This window comes from Eriocheir sinensis, unplaced genomic scaffold (assembly GCF_024679095.1).
Source record: "Eriocheir sinensis breed Jianghai 21 unplaced genomic scaffold, ASM2467909v1 Scaffold342, whole genome shotgun sequence".
Classification (NCBI taxonomy): domain Eukaryota; kingdom Metazoa; phylum Arthropoda; class Malacostraca; order Decapoda; family Varunidae; genus Eriocheir; species Eriocheir sinensis.
This window is the reverse complement of record NW_026111657.1, coordinates 212,501-240,000: the sequence shown is the minus strand read 5'-3', so window position 1 is coordinate 240,000 and position 27,500 is coordinate 212,501. Positions and strand designations below refer to the sequence as shown.

Here is a 27,500-nt window from a genome sequence, read left to right as displayed (position 1 = left end):
AAATCATATGAAAAAAATCATTCATCCTAGAAATTTCCCATGGGTCTTGAACAAGATTGGAGAGGTTATGACATAGCATACTGAAAAGAGGCTTCACGTTCACTTATGCTTCACTGCAAAATCGTGTCGTTATCACCAGGATCCATGCCTGGCACTGACTAGGCTACCAGCAAAACCTGACTAGGCTACCTACCAGCAAAACAACACAATAGGCTACCAGCAAAACAAGACCAGGCTACCAGCAAAACAAGTTAAACAACACTACTATACATTTCAGCGGCGGACAAACGCTGTTTTTCGCAAATATCTCCTAAGCGAATCGTTGGATCAGTATATTTCAGCACACTACAATTAACATCCGGACCTAATTTATGGCTAACATACCACATTACTATATGTGTTATGTGAATTTACTGACTGATATTAAGCCTAACCAGTCATCATATCTAAGGTGTTATACATAATCGGAAGAGTGAGGGGTACTCGACTTACCCCTCCACCAACGCCCCGAACAACCCCCATACCCCTCCATCCCTAACCCAAAATCTCAGTATCCCCCTCGTTTCCTCTTCACCCTCTACTCACCAACCCCTTCCCCAGTCCGAGGCTATGACTTGCAGAGGCAGGCTATAACTCATTGACTGCCGAGGCGCACCCAGGTGTCGTACAGTAATTATCAACGTGAAATACGTCTTGCCTCCTTTATTTTGTACCATGTTCTTAGTTAATAATCATATCTATACATATACACATACCTAACATTCTCAGAGATAATACAGTGATGGGAGAAATAGGGAGGACACAAGAGTGATGAGGGAGGCAGGAGCTAGGGGAGAAGAGGAGGGATAATGAGAGCGAGAAGGAGGAGTTGTGGTTAAGAATAGTTTGGGAGGGTGTTGGGAGGAGTGGGGCACACTTTCCTTCGAATGTGTCAACATGACTAGTCGGGTTGGTGTTATTTTTAAATAGTAAACTCAACACATAAAACATATAGTAATGTGGTATGTTATCCATAAATTAGGTCCGGATGTTAATTGTAGTGTGTTGAAATATCATACTGATCCAACGATTCGTTTAGGAAATATTTGCGAAAATCAGCGATTGTCCGCCGCTGAAATGTATAGTAGGCTACCAGCAAAAGAAAACTAGGCTACCAGTAAAACAATAATAGGCTACCAGCAAAACAACACTAGGCAACCAGTAAAACAACACTAGGCAACCAGTAAAACAACATTAGGCTACCAGTAAAACAATAATAGGCTACCAGTAAAACAACACTAGGCTACCAGTAAAACAATACTAGGCTACCAGCAAAACAACACTAAGCTACCAGTAAAACAAAACTAGGCTACCAGTAAAACAATAATTGGCTACCAGTAAAACAACACTAGGCAACCAGTAAAACAACATTAGGCTACCAGTAAAACAATAATAGGCTACCAGTAAAACAACACTAGGCTACCAACAAAACAAAACTAGGCTACCAGTAAAACAATAGTAGGTTACCAGCAAAACAAAACTAGGCTACCAGTAAAACAATAATAGGCTACCAGTAAAACAACACTAGGCTACCAGCAAAACAAAACTAGGCTACCAGTAAAACAATAATAGGCTACCAGTAAAACAACACTAGGCTACCAGCAAAACAACACTTGGCTACCAGTAAAACAATAATAGGCTACCAGTAAAACAACACTAGGCTACCAGCAAAACAAAACTAGGCTACCAGTAAAACAATAATAGGTTACCAGTAAAACAATAATAGGCTACCAGTAAAACAACACTAGGCTACCAGCAAAACAACACTTGGTTACCAGTAAAACAATACTAGGCTACCAGTAAAACAATAATAGGCTACCAGTAAAACAACACTTGGCTACCAGCAAAACAACACTTGGCTACCAGTAAAACAATAATAGGCTACCAGTAAAACAACACTAGGCTACCAGCAAAACAACACTAGGCAACCAGTAAAACAATATTAGGCTACCAGTAAAACAATAGTAGGCTACCAGTAAAACAATAATAGGCTACCAGTAAAACAACACTAGGCTACCAGCAAAACAACACTTGGCTACCAGTAAAACAATAATAGGCTACCAGTAAAACAATAATAGGCTACCAGTAAAACAACACTTGGCTACCAGTAAAACAATAATAGGCTACCAGCAAAACAACACTTGGCTACCAGTAAAACAATAATAGGCTACCAGTAAAACAATAATAGGCTACCAGTAAAACAACACTAGGCTACCAGCAAAACAACACTTGGTTACCAGTAAAACAATACTAGGCTACCAGTAAAACAATAATAGGCTACTAGTAAAACAACACTTGGCTACCAGCAAAACAACACTTGGCTACCAGTAAAACAATAATAGGCTACCAGTAAAACAACACTAGGCTACCAGCAAAGCAACACTAGGCAACCAGTAAAACAATATTAGGCTACCAGTAAAACAATAGTAGGCTACCAGTAAAACAATAATAGGCAACCAGTAAAACAACACTAGGCTACCAGCAAAACAACACTTGGCTACCAGTAAAACAATAATAGGCTACCAGTAAAACAACACTAGGCTACCAGCAAAACAAAACTAGGCTACCAGTAAAACAACACTTGGCTACCAGTAAAACAACACTTGGCTACCAGTAAAACAACACTTGGCTACCAGTAAAACAACACTTGGCTACCAGTAAAACAACACTAGGCTACCAGTAAAACAACACTAGGATACCAGCAAAACAACACTAGGCTACCAGTAAAACAACGCTAGGCTACCAGTAAAACAACACTTGGCTACCAGTAAAACAACACTAGGATACCAGCAAAACAACACTTGGCTACCAGTAAAACAACGCTAGGCTACCAGTAAAACAACACTTGGCTACCAGTAAAACAATACTAGGTTACCAGCAAAACAAGACTTGGCTACCAGTAAAACGAGCCGTCCGAGTCACCGATCCCTGCACACACCAGCTCCAACACTCGGCCATCACTGCTGGACGAACAAAAGGGCCTCACCTCACTACACATGCCGTGGTAGGTGCCGCCCCTGCTGAGGCCACGCAGCCACGCAGGGGGCGTCAGGAATCTGCGGCAACGGGCACACACACTTCAGCAACCAACCCACACAAGAAAAACACGAGACTGGCGGCGACGCGGCGTGCGGCGGCAGCCTGCAGGTGGCGCGTGCGGCGGGCAGCGTGCAGTGCAGCTAGATGACCTATCATATTATTATACCCATAAAGATATTGGTTATAATTAGAATGTATTGTCAACAACAATTATTAATATTTCTAAAGTTTCAGAAAAGGTAAATCAACGTTCTTTAAACTGTGTTACCAGTTTAGACCGACAAAATCATTTCATTTGATATCGTAGGATTGAGTCATTCAGGGCAAGCCTACTATTGTACTGTCTGCTCTTTAATTATTTTGCAAGAAACACGTATGTGGAAATTATCACAGTGCCGCATGCGTACAATCGCATTTCGAACAGTAGACCAAATTATCGCACTGAAATCATTTTCGTACATATGGCACGCTAAGCGAGAGCCACTGTGGCGAGAGCCATGTCACTTATGTCGGCGCACCGACGGCCCTGCTGATTGGTCAAAGCGGCAAAGAGCAGCACGGGGCAGCAGCCAGCATCGTCAGGCCCGCACCGCCGCCTCCACCAGCCAAGGCCCCACCGCCCCTCCGCCATGCCGTGACCGAGGGTATGTTCAGGTTACCGTGAGTCACATCAAACGACAACGGTCTGCTTTGTGTTAAAGGATTAAATTCGTTGCTGGAAATTGAGTTACAGACAGCGAGTGAGGGAAAGGCAGGGGGGGGCTACGAGTACAAGGGCGGGGGTGGAGTGGGGGGGGAGGAGGGCAAAAAGGGCTTGCATGGGTGGAGGGAGGTGGAGGAGGGCAAGGAGGGCGTGGGTGGAGGAGGACAAGGAGGGTGTGAGTGGAGGAGGACAAGGAGGGCGTGGGTGGAGAAGGACAAGGAGGGTGTGGGTGGAGGAGGACAAGGAGGGCGTGGGTGGAGGGGGTTGGAGGAGGACAAGGAGGACGTGGGTGGAGGAGGGCAAGGAGGGCGTAGGTGGAGGAGGACAAGGAGGGCGTGGGTGGAGAGGGGTGGAGGAGGCCGAGGAGGGCGTGGGTGGAGGGGTGTCCATGAGTTCATCAACAAACAACGCGGAAAATCTGTTTTACGACAGTTTTGAATTTTTCAGCCGACCATAACAATACAGTTACAGTATGTGAATGTCTTAATGAAGAGGAGGACGCGTGAACGAAGTTATCAACGAGGACAAAGAGGAAAAGTTGTAATTAGTTCTTTACGATCTGAAGAACTTGTGGAAGACTCGTTTCTTGTGTCGTATATAAACCAAACAGCTAACATCTCCCTGAACTATAGTGAAGTAGGAGCATAAGCTTTCGTGGGTGGTGGCACTGTGGCAGCAGCTCTTGTTTGGCACTGAATTACAAGTTTTCCTGCCTTTTATTTATCTATTGGCTAGGTCGGCTTAATAGTCTACACAACACACGTGGAAGCTAAAGAGAGCGGTGCAAGAAAATGAGAAGGATAACATGCCGTAAAATAGATATATAGAGTGCTTTTGTTAGCCATTCTCGGAGGGAAATAAACGCAGTGTACTTTCTAACGTGCGCTGACTGACTGACTGACTGACGCCTCCTCCCCAATGCAGACTGATGGGGAAAATTTTTAATATTTATAGTCAGCCAGACTAACTCACTGACTGACGCCCCTTTAATGTGCCTGATATAACACGGACTAACTGACTAACTGACTGACGCCCCTTTAACCTTATGATAACGTGGACTGACTGACTAACTGCTCATAATGTGCCTGACGATAGCGGCTCTTTTAATGTATTTGATGTTAGCTTTATGATAGCACGAACTGACTGACTGACGCCTCTTGATTGAATATATAACATGAGCTGACTGACGCCTCAAACCTGTACTTGATATATACCAGCCTGATGATAATATGGACCTACAGTAACTGGCTGACATTTCATCATTGTTCCTAAATGTACGTAACACTGACTGGCTGACGCATCTTTCCCCAGACTGACGAAGATGACGTCGAAACACTCCTCCGAGCTAGGTATCTAAGTCCCCGTAGACCTGCCGGAGTTGCGGGAGAGCACTGCCTCTCCCCACGTATTGCCTCGGCAGAAAGTCGAACGCACAGACTTTTTTGGTAGCCAGTTCACACGCTGCCGCCTCGCGTGCCGTCCCCCCATCAAACAGGCGAGGACATGTTCTCAGCGTAGTAGTTGGTGGCATGGACTGGCGGACGTTCCCTGCCAAGTAGTTCCTTTGAGCTGAGATATCTGACTAAATACCCAACATTTTATCAGCACCCACAGAAGCAAAAAGAGAATGGTACAAGGGCGAAAGAAGACATGCAGCAATATAATTTGTTCCGTCGAGTTTTTATTTACTGTCTTATTTTTATTTTATATAATTTGACTTAGCTGATGGCCTACATAGTCGATGACCTACATACTCGTTAACCTTCACCAGTGGAAGCAAAAAATAAAAACCTTGAATAAATTAAAACGTGCAGTAATGTTCTTCTGAATCGTTCCATGTAGACTTAGTTCGATGTCAGTTTGAGAGCCATGATTCCACTGTTCAAGGGAATTATTCTTCGTGTACTTGGTAACGTAGACTGACTGGAGCCTCTTTCCCACAGACTGGCGAGATGGAGGTGAAGAACCCGCTTTTCCACGACGACCCCACCCCGGCCACGCCCTCCATCAGGAAGGAGGCGGAGCAGAACCACCACGACCACCACGACGAGGACACGACCACCAAGTGAACGCGACCTGCACGGCTCGAGTGGCTGACCAAGTTCATTTATACGTAAATAGCTAACAAAGGGAAATACTAATACTGTATAGTGGTTATTAAGCAAGCTGAAGCGACGACGACGACAAGTACTATCTTATTATTGTATAGTGATGATGAAGGAAGCTGACACGACGAGGAAGCAACATAATGAGTGGATTTGAAACGTTTCTGGCAAATAGTGAAGGAGCTGAGGACGGAATGGACGCACGGTTAGGATGTTGAGGGTTATTGTGAAAAAAATGTGTATCAGGGAAAGGAAGAAATTGTTTGGATAAGAGATAAGAAGATAAAACTATGAATAAGCCTGCTACACACACACACACACACACACACACACACACACACACACACACACACACACACACACACACACACACACACACACACACACACACACACACTTCGACACTTTTAAACGCTTGTGTCCTCACTATACACACAATCCAAGGTCTCTCTCATAGACTGGAATAGTTTGCTTTGCCACTGAACAAGAAAAACACACACACACACACACACACACACACACACACACACACACACACACACACACACCTCGCAACGACTATCCTCTCACATCACACCTGACTCTCTGACGGGATCGCGACAACACCTGAAGAAAAGGGATAAAAAAACAAAAACAGTCTCGCAGGTACACAAGTGATGATTAGCGAAAACATTACAGGTAAAGCTTCTCCGTCGTCATTGCAGGAGCAGCGTGTGGATAACTTCTTTTTTTCATGGCCTTTGAGTTTTCTCCTTTATCGTGAAAAAAGAAGATTTAACTGAGTGAAATAAGACCACAGTTGAGCCTCCATAACACAGACAAAGAACCGGAAATTACAGTAAGGCAGATAAGAGGACATACCAACCATTAGCATATGTGATTCTTCGCCAGCTTCAAAACACTGATAGATCCAGAATTTAGAGATATAATAACGATTTTTTTACAGTAAAGGGAACAGCTCAAGGACAAAAAATAAATAAAAACAATTAAAAAAACGCTAGCGCTGCTCCTATGAAAATAAAGTAAAGAAGAGCACCCAAAAGAGAGGTCAGTTTAGGATGGAAAGTCAATATCAGATGGAAGTCAATGCATAATTATAAGCACGCCTATACTAGAATCCACATAACACTGTCAAGCGTCTATTAACCATGCAAATAAACGGAAATAAACTAACATCAAGACAGACAAGACACTATTACCGGTCATCGCCTTGCGCCACTTCTACTCGTCAGCTTCGTATAGCCTCAGAACACTATGTAAAAGTTGGGTCTTTGAAAAAAAAAAAAGTAGCCACAAAAAGAAGATATTACGTGTGATGAAAACGAACTCCAAAACTTTAAGGACGCGGTTCCAATATCTTTTTCGTTCTATCTCGTTTGCTATTGAAGTTTTTTCGGCAAATCATGTATCGTTTAGTACAAAATGTATGATGATGATGATGATGATGATGATGTTATAACGCTGTGTTGCAGACCGGGGGCGCGTCACGTTGGGGCAGGATGGTACAGGAGCCTCACCGTCAAGGCCTCGAGTGGGCTGTAAACCGTTTCAAACCCTTTCTCTTCCACGGCAGACAGACACGACAGACAGTATTACCTTTACCAGCCGCGACAGGGAGAGCTGAACCTAAATAAATAAAAAGCATGAAGTATCTACGTTTCACCATTAAAAGAGACGGGTTTTTTTCTCTCTCATTCATTCAGTTCATGCACGGAAAAAATTTATTATCTCTTGATGTTCGCCATAGATTGCCTTTTTTCATGGAAGGATTAAAAAGTAAAAGCTACCAATGTTTGTCACAGGATAAACATATTACACCTCTATTTTTTCTTCTTCATTCACTCATTCACTTCATAGAGAAGAAAATAATAACAATAATTACTTCTATCACTTAACCGTATTTTCTTTCAAATTTTCTTTCATTTCACGAAAAAACAACAGCATTAACAACAACAACAATAATAATGATAATAATGAAAAATCTAATAACCTTGAAATACCTACGTGAGGAAAATAATTCATGTTTTCTTTCACTCATTCATTTAATTCGTGAAAAAGAGTATGTCAGTATATACACACAGCCAGTTGACAGTCCTCCTCTTACACCAATAACTTCACCATGCCGGCAGCCACTTGAAACAGTCGCCTACACTCAGCGCCGGAGACAATAAGCAGGAACGTCAGGTCAGCCTCAGTCACCTCGTAGCAGCGATCGCGTGCTCTCCGTGCTCCTCCTCCCTGCCGTCGTGCGCTGCGCCGCCGCCACTCAACCCCGCGTTTACGTATATTTCTCATGTAGCTCTGGCAGGAGTCTCTCTCGTTCTCGGTGTAAAAAGAACTCTAGGGTATATTCGCCTCTTTTTAGTACCCAGCCTTCCAGTTAGTACTCATGTGAAGAGTATAACTAGTCCCAAAAATAAGGTGAGTTGATATATATTAAACTTCTACTATTGTCAGGATAAAGACTGATCCGTCGGTTTTATCGTGACTACTTCCCACTGCATACGTCAACTCAGTGTTTCAGGTTGTTTTTTTTCCTTACTGGCATGAGTGCTAAATGGAATGACACGTACAAAATGGAACGGCAAATGAACCCTAGGCAACTATACATAAGTAAAAAAAAAAAGCCATATCCAACTTTTACAGTAACGCCCTCAGAGCTTATACTACTACTACTACTACTACTACTACTACTACTACTACTACTACTACTACTACTACTACTATTACTACTACTGCTACTACTACCACTTCTACCACTTCTACTACTACTACTACTACTATTACTACTACTGCTACTACTTCAACTACTGCTGCTACTATTACTATTGCTACTAAACTATTATTGTCCTAGTCAGAATAAGGTTACGTCCTAGCCTCATCATAATATTCCTTTATAAACATACACACACCTATATATCTGGATTGACTTCCCATATATATACACACATCCCTAGACATGTTAATAATTCGTGTCTGTATAACCTCAAACACACTCTCTCTCTCTCTCTCTCTCTCTCTCTCTCTCTCTCTCTCTCTCTCTCTCTCTCTCTCTCTCTCTCTCTCTCTCTCTCTCTCTCTCTCTCTCTCTCTCTCTCTCTCTCTCTCTCTCTCTCTCTCTCTCTCTCTCTCTCTCTCTCTCTCTCTCTCTCTCTCTCTCTCTCTCTCTCTCTCTCTCTCTCTCTCTCTCTCTCTCTCTCTCTCTCTCTCTCTCTCTCTCTCTCTCTCTCTCTCTCTCTCTCTCTCTCTCTCTCACTCTGTCTCGAAGCCTTGTCTCTGCCTTCACCTAAGATATATAACATTAAAAGGAAAGAGTAAAAAGAGAATATTTATATATATAGTTTGCCCCCTTCAAATTCTATATAAGTTTAGTGAGAAAAAAGACAAAATAGTTATCCTTGTATTTTCTTATCGATGCGTAACTGTACAGACATAATTATTAGTTTAGAGCAGTGAAAACACCTCCTCCCACTCCCCCCTCCACCTCCCTTGCAATAGCCTCACCCCCCCCCCCCCCTCCACATACATAGATTATCCTGAAGAAGCGCAATCAATATATAAAAGACACGAACACTTAATAATAATAATGATAACAACAATTGGTCAGTTTTTTTCTCTCTCAGCCAGAATACGCTGTTTCGTCTAAGTCTTCCTTTTTACCTTCCTTACCTTACTTAGCCCATATAGCCGCTCTTGTGGAGGAAAACATTGTGGTAAAGACAGAGAAAATGAAGGAAAAATAATGTAGATTCAGTGGGATTGTTGATGGCGAGGAGCACGATCACTCATTAACAGTGACACTTTCTGTTAATTTTGTTTAGTGCCATGCGTACACACACACACACACACACACACACACACACACACACACACACACGTCTCCTCTACAAAATTAACCAAATGGAAGTATTCACTGCTATCGTGATCTTTTCCCTCTCAAAACGGCAATGCATGCTTGAAGAAAATGTCTCCACCAGATATCAATGTTTTTCTCTCCTCTCTTTTTTTACAATGAACTTTTTTCTACTATAATGTGAGTGTTCTCTCCTTACTGGACGAGCGCAAGTTCTGATTTCAACACCCTAACAGTCACTCCACGGCACGATCGTTATCTTCCCCTTGCAGGGCCGGGCGGCCGCTCCTCGCCCAGGCCCTCACCGCACCGTACCCGCCCTCCACCCACACATACTTGCAAACTAACTAAGGCAGAGGCATTACAAGAAAATTGAAATTAGGTAAAAAAAATCGAAAATTTGCTTCATAATTATAGTTGTTTATCACAGTGGATCCGACTGCATATTTCTTACTTGTAGAAATACAAATACATATGTAGAAAATGTTTGAAATATCCTTTACTACTATAGAGGTTATTTATCTTTATTGTTCAGGTTTGTGTAATCAGGGAAATTAGGTCATTGTCACGAACAACTCGCCCTGGTACCGTAACATCCATGGTAACACAAAAACAAGCTGTTGGTTGACAAAGCAAAACTGCCGGTACAGTATATTGAAAAATATAATATAAGTTTGTGTAGTCATTACTGAGCCATCTTACATAGGATCAATGTTGTGTTATATTTAGATGAAGATAAAAAAAAAGAGATATATATAAATATATATTTATTGCATGCCTTAATTGTTCCTTACAGTCTATGTTCAGTATTATAAAGCAAATATATCTATAGAATATATACATACAGTACTTTGTGTGGTGTGATTTAGCATTAAGGAGAGCCTAGTTAGCTTGCTGGAAACAAGTATATTTTTGCTGTATTAGATTGTATACTGAAAGCCAAGCCACCGAGCTGGGACCTGACCAACACCGCCGCCAGCCGAGCGTGGCCCGTCAGTCTTCAATCGTCAGCAACAGCTGCCACTCTGACAACTATCACCTGTGACACTGAGCAGCGCTTGTAAGATAATACATGTATATTATCTTTTAAGCGGTTGATTCGGCTCTGTAATCCATGGCTGAAGAAGTTTTCATCTATGGTAATTTGCCGAGAGTGTCACGTAACGTCTGGTTCTCGACAGCTCCCAGCTCCTCCCCTCCCCTCCCCTCCCCCCTAGCCGGAGACCCAAGCACAGGCTGGCGCGCTGCTCTCCGTGCCAACACACCGCTCTGCCCCAGAGTGCCCACTAAACCCTCACGGCCCAGACGTTACGGCTCACGAGTGTCCTGTAGCAAGCTCTCCCAGCCCAGACGCCACAGCTCACCAACGTCTTGTCAGGGGCCATATACCACACCAACTCCTAGCGAAACCAAAATGGGTACATTCTTCGGAATAAATAATAGAAAAGTATATAAATGACTTTTTATATATATATATATAGATTAATAAGTATATATATATATATATATATATATATATATATATATATATATATATATATATATATATATATATATATATATATATATATATATATATATATATATATATATATATATATATATATATATATATGTGTGTGTGTGTGTGTGTGTGTATATATATATATATATATATATATATATATATATATATATATATATATATATATATATATATATATATATATGTGTGTGTGTGTGTGTGTGTGTGTATATATATATATATATATATATATATATATATATATATATATATATATATATATATATATATATATATATATATATATATATATATATATATATATATATATATATATATATATATATATATATATATATATATATATATATATATATATATATATATATATATATATATATATATATATATATATATATATATATATATATATATATATATATATATATATATATATATATATATATATATATATATATATATATATATATATATATATATATATATATATATATATATATATATATATATTTTACCTGTGCCTCCACAAGGGCGATACGTTTGAAACTATACAGCTGAAGATTTTATCGCCGAGACCTTTATTCAACTATTCCGGCGATTTGCAGCTAGGCGATCATGTCCGAGGCGTTTGATTAGTGATAACGCCATTAATTTTGTAGGTAGCTCCCTTTTCTTAATAGAGATTATGAAACACTCTAGTAAAACAATCACTGGAGGCGAGAAAGTGTGTTTGGACTTTCATAACTGCCCGAGCACTTTGGCAAAATGAGTTCACAGAATGTTAGGCATAGTAAAGAATTGCCTAAAAAAGACTCCACCGGACAAAATTAACCCTGGAAGAATTAATTAAGAACTATAATAATTAAAATCGAAAACAGTGTCGATAATCGCCCCTTGACTTACATAGATGATTCCCCATAAATATAGAAGCTCTGACTCCATCGCACTTATCACTGGAAGAAGAACTGAAGCCTCGGTGCAGAAGTCAGTGATCCCACAGTAAACGATCCAGCACGTCTCAGAGCTAGCTACCATAATTTGATTAAGATTTTGGAAAGTAGGGATAAACATTGGATCTCTGATTATCTATTGAGTTTGAGGGAGAGGTTTTACGGTGCTCAATTGCCAGAGCCTACTGTCCACTGAAAGTGAGGGATATAGTCTTGATAAAGAGTGACACGCCTCGTTCCCAGTTGCCACTCCGGAAAATTGTCTCTTTGCAAGTCGATGGGGGTGGGGTCGTAAGATAAGTAGAATTGATGGTTAGCGGTCAACAGTGTCTAAGATCAACTAACAATCTCATCCCCCTGGAATTGTCTGAAGGGCCAGAGGACCAATCCCTGCATTCGTCTTGTGAGACCAGCGAGGGAACGTTAAGGCCTCAGAGATCATTGGCTCTGAGATCTAGCTCGGCTTGGAGGAAGTTAATCCCAGGAGGGTGACATTATACTTGAGGCACTCTCTCATGTTCGGCGGGCTCCAGCTGTGGAAGTAATTTTGTTGGTATTTGTTGTATAATTATTGTTATTAATGTAATGCAATTCAACTAGAATTAAGAAACTAGTGCTAATAGTTTAATACCACAAAAAATGTTTAGAAGCGGTGTGGAGAGTGCTTCGAACGTAATCAAGGTTCAAATGTCGACGAGGCACCTGCTGACGTGGCAACCCTTATTAATTTGTGAGGACAGAACAGCCAGCGCCTGGCTCTCTGATACTATAATAGACCCCAAAGGAAACACAGTTTCCCCGTGCTGTTAAAAAAAGTTATCATAACTTGAGAAACACACCGAAGAAAAAGGCTGTTAAGCGTTAAATACCCAGACCGAGTGCGAGTACCCGTGCCAAGCTGCCGCCACGCTGGAGTCGTGAGGACAAACACGGCCGCTACCACCTTCGGGATTCTGCTGATGCCTCCACTACGTACATTCTCCCAACTCTCCGAGATCCACAGCTAAGTAGCAGTTTAGGGTTGGCCAACTCTATTTATCTTAGTTTGAAATAGGAGTAAGGGAGGTTTTAAGGTAAGTCACTTCCTTGACTGTGATTGGTGGTCAATATTAACCTCGTAATCTGAGGTTATTTCCCACAGGAACACCACCCAGAAATTTACTCTAAAATGGGGGGCTTCCTCTTTGCTGCCATTTAAGACAGCCATTTGTATTGGCCAGGGAGGGATCCTGTCTCTCTACCTGTACAACGTCTACACAGATGATCTCACTGCCGCTCTGCGTGACACAGCACAGGCTGCCGCTTACATGATAGGTGCATCAACTCGCTGAGTTATGCTGATGACATGGTACTGTGGCGCCCACAGTGGAGGCTCTGCAGGACCTTACTGGAGTGTGTCAGGCATATGCTGCTACGCACAATATTGTCTACAACACCACCAAGACAGAGTGCATGATAGTGCCGCCGCCACACTCCAGGGTGGACCACCAGACATCAGCGTGGCTCAGTGGGAGTGCCCTGACATTTGTGGATAGATCCACCTACCTGGGCCATGTCATCAACAGGGAAAGGACTGATGATGATGACATCAACAAACAGACCGCCAAGCACACAGTCATCGGCAACACGCTGCTGAGGAAGTTCCTCTGCAGCAAAGAGGTGAGGTTGGAGTTATTCAGGAGCCACTGCTACTCACTCTACTGCAACTCGCTGTGGTCGCGGTACAGGGCTGCCTCCATGAACCGTCTTAGGGTCTGTCCTAACGACATCCTTAAGCGGCTACTGGGGCTTCCTAGATGGACTAGCTCATCCCTGGCCTTCACCGGGCACGGGATAGACTGTCCGGCTGTGCTGCGTCGCCTCGCCGCGTACAGTATGAGGAGTAGGGTGGAGCATCTGGTAACTCCATCACCACCTCCGTCAGACAGAGCCCGGCCTATGTGTGTGGACCTATGCGGCGAGACTGGCTGGACCTGTTTGTGTAGAGTCGTGCACAAGCGTGCGGTGCACACGCTTATATAATTATAAGGTCGATAATTATTTAGGCGTAATTGCTTGTAGGTCGATTTCCTTCTCTTTCCTGTATTGTTTCTTTATATATGCCGCTGGGTGAAATAAAACTATTATTATTACTATTATTATTATTATTATTATTATTATTAAACTTTTACAGGTCACGTAATCATACATACATTTTTATTCGCGTCACACATATGTATTGATTGCAGTCAAGCCGCGTGAATATTAGCATGCTATGAAAACAGACAGGAAGCTTTAGCCATTCATTAATACTATCGAGTTCTCTACCTTCCGGGAAACAAGTTCCAGGGTTAGGCTACGTGGTGTGCTATCTCCTCATATCTTTTAACTACTACTAGAAATTTACATTAATCTTTATTTTCATCCGTGAAAAAAAAATCTAGCTCCTATAAGATGGCCCCTAGATTTAGACTTTTGCCATCAGCCATCATGGTCGTCTTGGCAGCAGCAGGGCGTGGTACGGTCGGGAATTACGAAACGCTGCCGGGGTGGGTTGGTATCAGTGGGCTGGGACGTGCTGCACAAACCCTCTTTTTAGTAAACTAATTGACGGGCGCACAAAGTCATTACATCAGAGGTCGTATTATCTTAAGTAAAAGATAGGTATAGGGAACTGTATCTACTACTACTACTACTACTACTACTATAAAAAAAATAGCAGGGAGCTTAATTATGCCCGAGGGCGAGTCGCTTCATTCACTCGCCGCCTCCACTCCCGACGGTCCGCCGAGCAAGCTCCCACGTACCAACCCTATCCGTCCCAAATCTCTCCTGGCAGGATCGGTCGACTTGACCCATCCATGAGTTAGCTGGGCGTCCCGTTGGGCTCGAGAACAAGACTATCAATTAAAACAAAAGATACTGTTTACGGTACGAACTGACGCTCTTTTCTTATATTATAAATGTCCTAATTGTTGTTAATTGTTCAAACAAAAAATAGATCATAACTTAAAAGTACTGAATTTAACAAAAAATGTTTCCCTGATAAGTTTGTATAGCTCGATTAATCTAATTTTCGTAAAATAAAAGTCCAATGAGTACATTCTACTGTAGTGAAACTTTAACCCTTTCCTCTCTTCCTCATGAGTGGAAGCTTATTCGTCTTTTCGCCAAGATCCACGTGGTTAGCGTCTCTTAGTCTGCACGTGGTAGTTCAGCTTGAATCCTCCCCCCTCGTTGGAGCCGTCGGAGCGGAAGGAAACGAGGATGTTCTTGGTGGGGGGCAGCACCACACTCAGCATCTTGAGCATCGAGGGAGACAAGGTGCCACATAGCCCAGCCCTGTTGAGGTTTACATAGATTTACATAGAAAATCAGACCACACAGACCCCATGGTCGAGACTAGGTGGTCTGTCCTTAAACCTAAGTGATTCTACATTAATCAAAAGGCTCCAAAACGATGCATTTCAACTGTAGTTGATATTAAGTTAAAGGAAGTGACGGTCGAGCTTGTTTTTGAAGGAGTCAGTCGTGTTACACTGGACCAGTGACGGTGGGAGCTTATTCTATTCTCACACTACAACGTTGGTGAAGAAAAATTTCGTGCAGTCTGAATTTACTTGTCTACATTTGAGTTTTACGCCATTGTTCCTCGTACGCAAAGTGTCATCGATCATAAACAATGTTGGTCTGTCTACATTCGTGAAACCATTAAGTATTTTAAAACATTCGATCAGTTTTCCTCGGAGGCGACGTTTCTCAAGAGAGAACATGTTAAGGGTGGAAAGCCTTTCTTCGTAAGATTTGTTGCCCAAGAAAGGGATCATTTTTGTTGCCCGACGCTGAACACCTTCTAATTTAGCAATGTCCTTTGCATGGTGGGGAGACCAAAACTGTACCGCATATTCCAAGTGGGGTCTGACTAAACTGTTATAGAGTGGAAGTATTACATCTTTATTCTTAAATAAAAAGTTTCTTTTAATGAAGCCCAACATTCTGTTCGCTTTATTTGCTGCATCGATGCATTGCTGTGATAATTTGAGATTTGACGCGATTTTGACCCCCAGGTCCTTAACGCATTGAACGCTTTTGAGTTTAAAGCCGCGCATTTTGTAATCGAACTTCTTATTCCTTGTTCCAACTTGAAGGACCTGCCACTTGTCTACGTTAAAGGGCATATCCCATCTATCAGACCAAGCTGAAATTTTGTGCAAATCCTCTTGGAGGCTTTGCCTGTCTTCGTCAGTATGAACCGAGTTACCAATCTTTGTGTCGTCTGCAAATTTACTAATGCGATTATTGAGTCCAACATCCACGTCGTTGATGTAAATAATGAAGAGCACTGGGCCAAGAACCGAGCCCTGAGGGACGCCACTAGTGACCAGCGCCCACTCTGAGTTAAATCCGTCAATCACCACTCTTTGTTGTCTGTTGCTCAACCAATTCGCGATCCATTGGTGTACTTGACCGTCAATACCTATTTGCTTTAATTTGTAAAGTAATTTATGATGTGGGACTTTATCAAACGCTTTCTGGAAATCAAGATAGACTACGTCCAGTGATTTGGTTACGTCATAAACCGTAAAGAGGTCGTTATAAAAGGTTAATAGGATCTTTTGTTACGGAAGCCGTGTTGTGAGTCCCCAATTAATGAGTGGCTTTCAAGGTAACTCACAATTTTGTCTCTAATTATGCTCTCAAGTGGCTTACCTACAACCGAAGTTAGACTAATGGGCCTGTAATTATCTGGTACTTTTTTGTCTCCTTTCTTGAAAATAGGTGTCACGTTAGTCTTTTTCCAATCCGAAGGGACGATACCTTGTCGCAAGAACATATTGAATACGGTTGTGGGGGGGGGGGGGGGAGACTATTTCGCTCTTTGTTTCTTTGAGCAGAGTAGGATATACTTTGTCAGGTCCAGGACTTTTATTTGTTTTAAGTGATTGGTGGGCTTTCAAGACTTCATCGGTTGTTATATCAAAGTTAGGCAATGCATGCTCGGGATTTACATAAGTACTGGTGTTGGTGGTAGTGGTGGGAGAACTGTTAGTATTAAACACCGAGGAAAAGTAATTGTTTAATAGGTTTGCAACGTGTTGGCTGTCAGTCACTAGTGCACCGTCGCTGTTTGTTAAGGGTCCAATTCCACTTCTGATCGCCTTTCTGTTGTTTATGTAACTGAAGAAGGATTTCGGATTATTTTTACAGTTGGCCGCAATAGTTTCTTCATATCTACGCTTTGCCTGACATACTAATCTTTCTACTCGTCGCCTGGCATCACGGTAAAGTCAAATGTTTTCGGGCGTGCTTTGCTCTTTCTTTAGCCTGTAAAACAATTTTCTCTCCTTGACTGAGTGTTTAAATTCGCTTTTAAACCAAGGTGGGCTTTATTAGTGTTACTTCGCTTCTCATACAAAGGGACGAATGTGTTCTGCTGAGTGAGTAAATGATTTTTAAAGCTTAGCCAGGCGTCCTCTACATTACCGTCATCTGATAATTGCATTTCTATTAGTTTTCGTCGGATTTCTACGAAGTTTGCTCTTTTGAAATCGGGCACCTTTACTTTATTTTCAGTCACTGATGTTTGAACTCTAATGTCGACGCGCACTAATTTATGATCGTAAGAACCGAGGTGTTCTCCTATCGTGGCATTACTGACTAGGTTATCTTGGGTAGTTATAACAAGGTCGAGTATGTTATTTTGTCGAGTTGGTTCAGAAACCATTTGGTTTAGATAATTTTCTTCTAAAAATTCGATCATTCTGTGTGACTCGCCTTCTGTACCTGACAGTGTCGCCCAGTCGATATGGGGGAGGTTAAAGTCTCCTAATATCAGTGAGTCGCTGTTATTAAATGACTGCCTTAAAACGCTGTCTATTTCAAGATCGGCATCGAGTGATTGCCCCGGAGGCCTGTAGGTGACAGATATATTTAAATTGACGTTTGCAATGTTTACTCGTACGCAAAAATGTTCAACGTTACTGTCTCCTGGTGTTCTGTCAGTGGGTTGCAAATAGCTATTGACAAAAAGGGCGACACCACCGCCTCTTCGGTTTACACGATCTTTGTTGAAGAGTCTGTAGCCATCTATGTTGTATTCTGTACTTAAATCAATATTTGTGGTGTCGATAAATGTTTCGGTTATAGCAATTACGTCAAAATTTTCTGTCAGAGCAAGACATCGCAGTTCATCAAATTTGTTTCTTAGGCTACGCGCATTGGAACTAAGGACTCTTAGGTTATCTTGAGGCTTGGTAACAGAGGTGGAGGTACTGGCGGGTTCAAGGTTACGAGTTTGTTCCGATGAATGGCGTCTATTTACACGGGCGGGGTGGAGGGACGTGGCTGAGTCTTTTTTTTTTTTTTTGATCGGGTGTCACGTTCTGCGTCGTTGAGGAGCCTTCCGAATCTGGCTGCCCCGATGGGGGACAGATGTATTCCGTCCCTGTGGAAGAGTTTACTCTGGCCGTTGAAATTGTCCCAGGCGTTAAAGAACTCAACGTCAAGCTCTCCGCAAAGAGTCTGTAAGCGGTTGTTGAGGCTGAAGGCCTTACTGAAAAAGTCGCTCCCATCCCACGTCCGTGGTAAAATTTATGAAATCAAAATATTAGGGGATTTAGACTTATACTGCTGGATGAGCCTACGGTACTTGTCCAGCAGTTTCTCAGACCGGGTCGTGGTGACGTCGTTTGTACCTGCGTGGAGAACAAAGAGTGAGTCATTAGAAGCCTCAGCGGAGACCTCGTCCAGGGCAGCTGCGATGTCGTCAACTCCAGCTCCGGGATAACAGTAATTACGCCTACGACGGGGGACTCTTCCACAGAATTCAACCACCTGATGGCGAATCATAGTCACCGACCAAGAAGGTGCTCCGTTCGTCGTCCTCCTCCTCCAGTATGGAAAATCTGTTGTAGCAATGAATAGGATAAATGGCTCTAGGGGCGGGTCTGGCTCCTTCTCTCACGGGAGTGAAGCCTTTAGCGTCAGGTCTCTCTCTCTCTCTCTCTCTCTCTCTCTCTCTCTCTCTCTCTCTCTCTCTCTCTCTCTCTCTCTCTCTCTCTCTCTCTCTCTCTCTCTCTCTCTCTCTCTCTCTCTCTCTCTCTCTCTCTCTCTCTCTCTCTCTCTCTCTCTCTCTCTCTCTCTCTCTCTCTCTCTCTCTCTCTCTCTCTCTCTCTTGAATCTTTTATTTTTTTCAAGATTATCGCTTCCAGTGACAGGTTTGGTGTTATTTAAATGAATATGTGATGTTTGCGATACGGAAATATTTTGATTAAGAAAATGTATGAGAGAGAGAGAGAATCGAGGTCTGTGGTCTAAATATCTATGCAAATCTACGTAAATTTGTCTGTCTGTCTGCCTATCTATTTCTATTTGGCCGAGTGGTCAGCGTGCGGGCGTGGTGAGCCCGTGGACCTAGGTTCGCGTCCCATCGAAACAAGCTGATTTTTCAAACCATCGCGAGTGGCGGAAGATTACCCACATGCTGCCCAGATCTTCATTCAACCTTAACATCAGCGACTTCGTTCAAGTGGAGCACCGGGGGGCAGCATGGGCCAAGCAGTCATACATCATGGCAGCCACTATAAATAAAACTCGTCCACGCCACGAACGGGCTGGGGCCGGCCAAGACGCCCCTCAAGAGAGCCTACCGGCACTACAGGCAGCACCTAAAGATAAAGGCACTCCACACCACTAATCACTCACCCGAACACGGAGGCGCCGCCGTTGCTAAGATCGTTCACCTTCACCCAGTCATAGCTGCAGGTGGGGTGTGTCTCCATGTCGATGTACTCCCACGTGAGGCTCAGAGGAGCTTTGACGGGAAGGGTGATGTTCCAGGAGCAGTTTGTATCTCTTGGATATTTATCATTCTTAATCACCTCAAGGGATCCGATCGATCCCACCAGAACTGTAATTGAAGATGTTAGTGAATGAATTGAATAATAAAACAGGCAAAGGTATGTATATACATGTGTGTGTATATATGTGTGGCGTCAAATTCAAAAGCGTTCAATGCGTCAAGGACGTGGGTGTCAAAATAGCGTCAAACCTCGAATTCTCACAGCAATGCATCGATGAGTGGAACAGGCTTGGCAGTCGTGCTGTGAGTGCCGATCATAGATACATTCAAGAGGAGGCTGGATAAATTCATGGATATTGAGGTAAAGTGGGTTAGGCTTACAGGAGCTGCCTTGTATAGGCCAACCGGCCTCTTGCAGACTTTTATACGTTTTTATGTTAACTCTTGCCCAAGCGACAATTAAATGGATAAATAAATTGAGCTAGACAGATAGATTAATATAAAGATTGAGAGATTAGTACGTCAGCGAATCAATAGATATATAGTGAGTATGTGGATAGGACGACAAAAACAATCAAGCAAGCAAGAAGGGCATACGCCGGGGAAGCGCTTCGAGTGGATAGGAAGACAAAAACAATCAAGCAAGCAAGAAGGGCATACGCCAGGGAAGCGCTTCGACTCGCATATGTTACTGCGCCACACCCAGAGGCTTCTCCGGGCACGTGGACATGCAGGCGCCCTTCCCGCCCTAAGGACCCCATGGCAAGATCTATCGACGTGCTCAAGTCACAAACTCTCTGGGCGTCCTCTTGGCCTTCTCCACTCGGGAATGTCTCTTACAGAAACAATCCGGTGAGAATGGTCATCTGCATGGTAGTGAGCCATTTGCTCGAATAGCTAGAGTTGGCGTTCGCGGACATTGGAGGTGAGGGCCTCGAATATCTCACGGAGTAATCACTAGTTTTACTCAGTCATTTCAGCGATAGCCCATGATTCTGTGTAGGCACTCATGACCAACGACCTTTTCGTCAATCACTGTTCAGTGTCGACGGCCCACAGCCATGGAGTAGAGAGAGAGAGAGAGATTTCTTTATGGACCGATAGATATAGATAGACAGATAGAAATATATATACAGATGTATGGATAAATAGATAAATGTTATAAAGTGAACGATATAAAGACAGAGATAGACGGATAGATAAGTAGATAGATAGAAAGACATAGATTAATAAACACATAGATGGACAGATATAAAGAGGAATTGATAGAAAGATAAGCGGATGGACAGACAGATAAATTAGTAAGTAAAGAGAGAGAGAGAAACCTATTCCCCTCATTTACCATATCGTTTAACCCCCCCCCCCCCCTTCACTCCCGTCAACCCTCCATTATAAGTCTAATAGCAACGGAGATCATGTGTCACGCAACGTGGTTATTTAGTTTACAATTAACTTTTCTATAGTTAAATGTTCACTCTATTACATGACCTTCATACCTCGCCTCTCTACTCACATTTGGCTCCACTGCATAAGGAAGGCTGAGTGTCGTTGTGGACAATGGTAGCTGAAAGAAATGTGTACTGTGGTCATTACTGCTCTCGTTATTATTATTATCATTATTATTATTATTATTATTATTATTATTATTATTATTATTATTATTATTATTATTATTATTATTATTATTATTATTATTATTATTATTATTATTATTATTATTATTATTATTATTATACTATTGATATTATTACCAATACTATTTTTATTATTATTATTATTTTCATTCTACTACTACTACTACTACTACTACTACTACTACTACTACTACTATTACTACTGAAGCATAATATATGGATGATTTCATACAAAGAGGAAGAGGAGGAGGAGGAAAAGAGGAGGAGGGCCATGACAGTTATGAACAGGAGAAAAAGGAAGAGGAGGAGGAAGAGGAAGAGGAGTAGAAAGATCCCAATGATAATAGTGTATCTGAAGCCTTTGAAGGAAGAGGAAGAAGAAGAGGAAAAAGAAGATGAAAAGGAAAAAAAAAAGAGAATGGAAGGAGGAAGTTGAAGAAAAATGAGAACAATAAATTTCTGACGGAAAAGTAGAAAAAAAAGAGGACCATAACAATGATTACACCAACGACAGTGATAATGATAATGTCTATGAACAAAGAACCATACCAAGGTAAGCAGGTGTGGCCTCGGTGGTGTGGCTTCTTGCTGGTTCGCGCCCCAAGAGACCAGTCCATCTCGAGCCCTATCCCCTGCCGCAGCTCTGTCATCCCTGCACGAGTGTTGGGTGCATGAGGGACGCTTATACGACAATACGTAGGTCGGTATTACAAGACACATTCGCTTCTCTCATCACCTATTTCTGGAGGTCAAAGAGTGGATCAGTCGTGTTCTAATGATTGTCTCTTCAGGTTCATGGTACAGAGGAAGGGTCACACTACCACCAGGGTCAAAAACTACTCCTGGAGATGCCCACAACTCTAACGAAAGCCTTGTCAAATATGTGTTGTTGGACGAGGAAATGTCTTATAATATGACCCAACAGCTTCTATTATTTATGCACAATTTGTTTTCTGCCATCATAAGAAAAACTAACACACACACACACACACACACACACACACACACACACACACACACACACACACACACACACACACACACACCAACATCCTAAAAATATAAATCCCAAACACAAACATGGTCCAAACCCCTTAAATTTAAGACAGCACGGTTCCCTACTGGCAAGCGTGTCCTGGGCGGTGGTGCTGATCTGGTTGGTGATGTCCTCCAGAACCTCCTGTAGGCGACGCTCATATGCTGCCTCCACCGTCTCCATCGCCTGCTGCAGATGTGGCTTCAGCAACGCCTCCAGTTTCGCCGCCTGCTCCTCCGCCTCGTCCGCCCGCCTCGCCTCCTGTCTCCCCATCTCTGCAACAGCTGTTATGCGGGAAGGAAGTAGTGAAGGAAGGAAATGTAACATGCCTCCATCTGCAGTAAATACATTCTCTCTCTCTCTCTCTCTCTCTCTCTCTCTCTCTCTCTCTCTCTCTCTCTCTCTCTCTCTCTCTCTCTCTCTCTCTCTCTCTCTCTCTCTCTCTCTCTCTCTCTCTCTCTCTCTCTCTCTCTCTCTCTCTCTCTCTCTCTCTCTCTCTCTCTCTCTCTCTCTCTCTCTCTCTCTCTCTCTCTCTCTCTCGTTCATGAATCTTTTGTTTTCTTTCAAGATTATCGCTTCCAGTGTTACGCTTGGTATTATTTAAATGAATATGTGATGGAATACGGGAACGTTTTGATTAAGAAAATGTATTAGAGAGCAAAAAAAAAATCACACACACACACACACACACACACACACACTGAGTCCGCACGTACTCATGGAGGCTGGTTATCATCGTGGTATGTTATCTGACCTCACCTTCCGTTCCGTTTCCGCGTCCTCTCTACCCATTAACATTTAAGTAGCCCATTAACATGCTAAGACTGAACCCATGCACTCAGTAGGTCTTTTTCACAGATATGGTTACTGTTTGTGAATAAATGTTTCAGTCCATCAATCATTCAACCAATTTCTCTCTCTCTCTCTCTCTCTCTCTCTCTCTCTCTCTCTCTCTCTCTCTCTCTCTCTCTCTCTCTCTCTCTCTCTCTCTCTCTCTCTCTCTCTCTCTCTCTCTCTCTCTCTCTCTCTCTCTCTCTCTCTCTCTCTCTCTCTCTCTCTCTCTCTCTCTCTCTCTCTCTCTCTCTCTCTCTCTCTCTCTCTCTCTCTCTCTCTCTCTCTCTCTCTCTCTCTCTCTCTCTCTCTCTCTCTCTCTCTCTCTCTCTCTCTCTCTCTCTCTCTCTCTCTCTCTCTCTCTCTCTCTCTCCTATCTACTTTCTTCTCTTTATCTCATTTCTCTCTCCCTCCTTACCTCTCTTCTCTACTCTCCTCTGCTTTCCACTAATTTTCTTTTACTCAAGTTTCCCTTTACCCCTTTCTTCTCTACACCTCTCAGCTTATTTACCTTTCCTCTCACCTCTGCTCCTTCTTTAGTTCTTTTTTCTTGTCTCGCTACGCTTTTCTTTTTTCTCTTCATCTCTCCTGTGCACAAACTCAGTAAACCTGTTTGTGCATTGTGGAGCGCTAATAATTTCTTACAGTGTCACATTGGGTCTCCTGTCCTATACATTACATCCTCAGTGATCACCAGACTACAAATAGACGAGAAGTAAAGCTTTTCTCACACTGCCTCTGTTGCATGGGGGCTGGATGACAAGCACCATCCTTCTCCTTCGTTACGAACCTATGTTTTTGCAACAATACAATTCACCAATTTGTTATATATATATATATATATATATATATATATATATATATATATATATATATATATGCATATATATATATATATATATATATATATATATATATATATATATATATATATATATATGCCTTGTTGCGTCATCTTTTAAGAGTGCGAGTTTCGAATTTATTTGTGTAATATTTCGTTTGTTAGCTCTGCCCTTGGTCTGTCCTTTATGCCGTAACAAAATAAGTCAAGCTTTCACAGTCACTCATAGGATCGCCATTTATTGTTTCTCATAACTAAACTTGGCAGAATTTCGAAATAAAAATATCGGTCAGATAACGCAAATCCATCACCAGGCTTGTTAATAAACCTAAGTTCAGATCTAACAAACCTCACGTTACTCACCGCAAGAGGCGTCCGAAACATTTTGCATCATCTGCACAATGGCCAGCTGGTTGACCACGAGGGAGGTTGTCAACTCCTCGTAGCTCAGAGCACCCATAGCAGCATTTGCTGCACTCAGCGGCAAGTGTGACTGTCCCGGGTGGCTGAGGACGACCAGGAAGAAGTTGATGAGGGACACAAAGCGGAGAGATGCCGCTGGAGCTCTTGCTGCTGCCATGGTTAACAGTGGAGTGTCTGTCTGGGATGCTTGCCACACCAAGGAAGACGAGTAACCCCCCCCCCCCTCCCACACACACACACACACACACACACACACACCAAAGCGTTTTGAACTGATATGAATGTGTGTACTAGGAAAAATGATAAGACTTTATGTTTGGATGTTGGTGTTTGTGCAGTGGGAGGAGGACAGAGACTAATTAATATTGCCCGGGATTATTACTGAAGGTCATTTTAATCCGTGTGTGAAGGCCATAGTCATGCCTCTGTTAAAGAGAGTCTCACCTGGTTACGCTGAAAGCCATTAGACATAAACACATGTAAAAACTGTGATGTGTATATTATTATAATGTACATGTGAATGTGTGAATGTATGTCGCAACGCCATGGCACAGCCGCGCCACAGGATGTTTTCTAACACGTAGGTGCTAGGTTGTGCTTAGGAGGTGCTCCTTGCCGTGGGAACGGTGCTGAGTTGACAAGCCTGGGCACCGGACTCGTTCCTGCAGCCGAGAGAAGCCGGCAGATTTCAGCGGGCGACGGGCGACAGCAGACGACGATGATTCTGCTGATGCCTCCACTACGTACATTCTCCCAACTCTCCGAGATCCACAGCTAAGTAGCAGTTTAGGGTTGGCCAATTCTATTTATCTTAGTTTGAAATAGGAGTAAGGGAGGTTTTAAGGTAAGTCACTTCCTTGACTGTGATTGGTGGTCAATATTAACCTCGTAATCTGAGGTTATTTCCCACAGGAACACTACCCAGAAATTTACTCTAAAATGGGGGGCTTCCTCTTTGCTGCCATTTAAGACAGCCATTTGTATTGGCCAGGGAGGGATCCTGTCTCTCTACCTGTACAACGTCTACACAGATGATCTCACTGCCGCTCTGCGTGACACAGCACAGGCTGCCGCTTACATGATAGGTGCATCAACTCGCTGAGTTATGCTGATGACATGGTACTGTGGCGCCCACAGTGGAGGCTCTGCAGGACCTTACTGGAGTGTGTCAGGCATATGCTGCTACGCACAATATTGTCTACAACACCACCAAGACAGAGTGCATGATAGTGCCGCCGCCACACTCCAGGGTGGACCACCAGACATCGGCGTGGCTCAGTGGGAGTGCCCTGACATTTGTGGATAGATCCACCTACCTGGGCCACGTCATCAACAGGGAAAGGACTGATAATGATGACATCAAGAAACAGACCGCCAAGCACACAGTCATCGGCAACACGCTGCTGAGGAAGTTCCTCTGCAGCAAAGAGGTGAGGTTGGAGTTATTCAGGAGCCACTGTTACTCACTCTACTGCAACTCGCTGTGGTCGCGGTATAGGGCTGCCTCCATGAACCGTCTTAGGGTCTGTCCTAACGACATCCTTAAGCGGCTACTGGGGCTTCCTAGATGGACTAGCTCATCCCTGGCCTTCACCGGGCACGGGATGGACTGTCTGGCTGTGCTGCGTCGCCTCGCCGCGTACAGTATGAGGAGTAGAGTGGAGCATCTGGTAACTCCATCACCACCTCCGCCAGACAGAGCCCGGCCTATGTGTGTGGACCTATGCGGCGAGACTGGCTGGACCTGTTTGTGTAGAGTCGTGCACAAGCGTGCGGTGCACACGCTTATAAGAACATAAGAACGCAGGAGTCTACAAGAGGCCGGTAGGCCTGTACCAGGCAGCTCCTTTGACCCTAAGCTCCCGTGTATCTAACCCCACCTAATATCGCTGTCCATGAATTTATCTAATCTATTTTTGAATGTGACAATTGTATTGGCACTCACCACATGACTGCTAAGCCTATTCCACTCATCCACCACCCTGTTAGTAAACCAATTTTTGCCTATGTCCCTGTTGAATTTGAATTTATCCAGTTTAAACCCATTACTTCGTGTCCTACCCGGTTCTCTTACCAACAAAACCTTATGAATGTCTCCCTTATTAAGGCCCTTCATCCATTTATAAACCTCGATCATGTCTCCACGCACCCTTCGCCTTTCTAGAGAATGCAAGTTTCACTGTTTGAGTCTTTCCTCGTATGGCAAGTTTCTCAACCCCTGAATCATCTTAGTCATCCTCCTCTGCACCGATTCTAACATTTTGATATTCATTCTATAGTAAGGTGACCAGAACTGAACCGCATAGTCAGGATGAGGTCTAACTAATGCTAAATATAGTTTGCGGAAGACTTCGGGGCTTCTGTTGCTTACGCTCCTTGAAATAAATCCCAGTACCCTATTTGCTCGATTTCAAGCTTGAATGCATTGTGCCCTTGGACGGAGATCAGAGCTCACTAAGACCCCTAAATCCCTCTCGCACCCAGACCTGCTTATGAGTGTCATTTAAGCAATAGTTATGTGAGGGGTTGTTCCTACCTACACTCAGAATACTGCACTTCCCTACATTGAACTCCATCTGCCATTTATCCGTCCATTCATACAATCTGTTGAGTTCACCTTGGAGAATACTAGCGTCCCGATCCGACTCAATTACTCTACCGATCTTGGTATCATCTGCAAATTTACTAACATCACTACTAATTCCTGTATCTCAGTCATTGATATAAATAATAAACAAAAG

The 27,500-nt window shown here is 42.9% G+C and overlaps 2 protein-coding genes and 1 long non-coding RNA gene across 8 annotated transcripts in view; 2 read left to right on the top strand and 1 right to left on the bottom strand.

Annotated features, from left to right (window-relative positions):
• LOC126991804 (neural proliferation differentiation and control protein 1-like) overlaps nucleotides 1-10,590 on the top strand; it is a 13,207-nt gene extending 2,617 nt beyond the window's left edge. The window contains exon 4 of the mRNA XM_050850477.1: nucleotides 5,725-10,590. Within this exon, the coding sequence (XP_050706434.1) occupies nucleotides 5,725-5,850 (126 nt within the window). The 3' untranslated portion in view covers nucleotides 5,851-10,590. The remainder of the gene's footprint in view (nucleotides 1-5,724) is intronic.
• A 1,199-nt stretch (nucleotides 10,591-11,789) lies between these two features.
• LOC126991801 (uncharacterized) overlaps nucleotides 11,790-27,500 on the top strand; it is a 16,942-nt gene continuing 1,231 nt past the window's right edge. The window contains exons 1-2 of the long non-coding RNA XR_007745861.1: nucleotides 11,790-13,341; nucleotides 25,658-27,500. The exon at nucleotides 25,658-27,500 is cut by the window's right edge and continues 1,231 nt beyond it. This is a non-coding gene — a long non-coding RNA (uncharacterized LOC126991801). The remainder of the gene's footprint in view (nucleotides 13,342-25,657) is intronic.
• The window catches only part of LOC126991800 (uncharacterized), a 26,370-nt gene continuing 13,353 nt past the window's right edge, over nucleotides 14,484-27,500 (bottom strand). For 2 of the 6 annotated variants that reach the window (XM_050850474.1, XM_050850469.1), the window contains exons 6-7: nucleotides 19,898-20,045; nucleotides 14,484-15,535 (exon numbers count right to left, since the gene is read on the bottom strand). In XM_050850474.1, the coding sequence (XP_050706431.1) occupies nucleotides 15,379-15,535; nucleotides 19,898-20,045 (305 nt within the window). In that variant the 3' untranslated portion in view covers nucleotides 14,484-15,378. Of the gene's footprint in view, nucleotides 15,536-19,897; nucleotides 20,103-21,507; nucleotides 21,559-27,500 lie in introns of all 6 variants that reach the window. The other 4 variants (XM_050850471.1, XM_050850472.1, XR_007745860.1 and 1 more) reach the window with 4 other exon arrangements.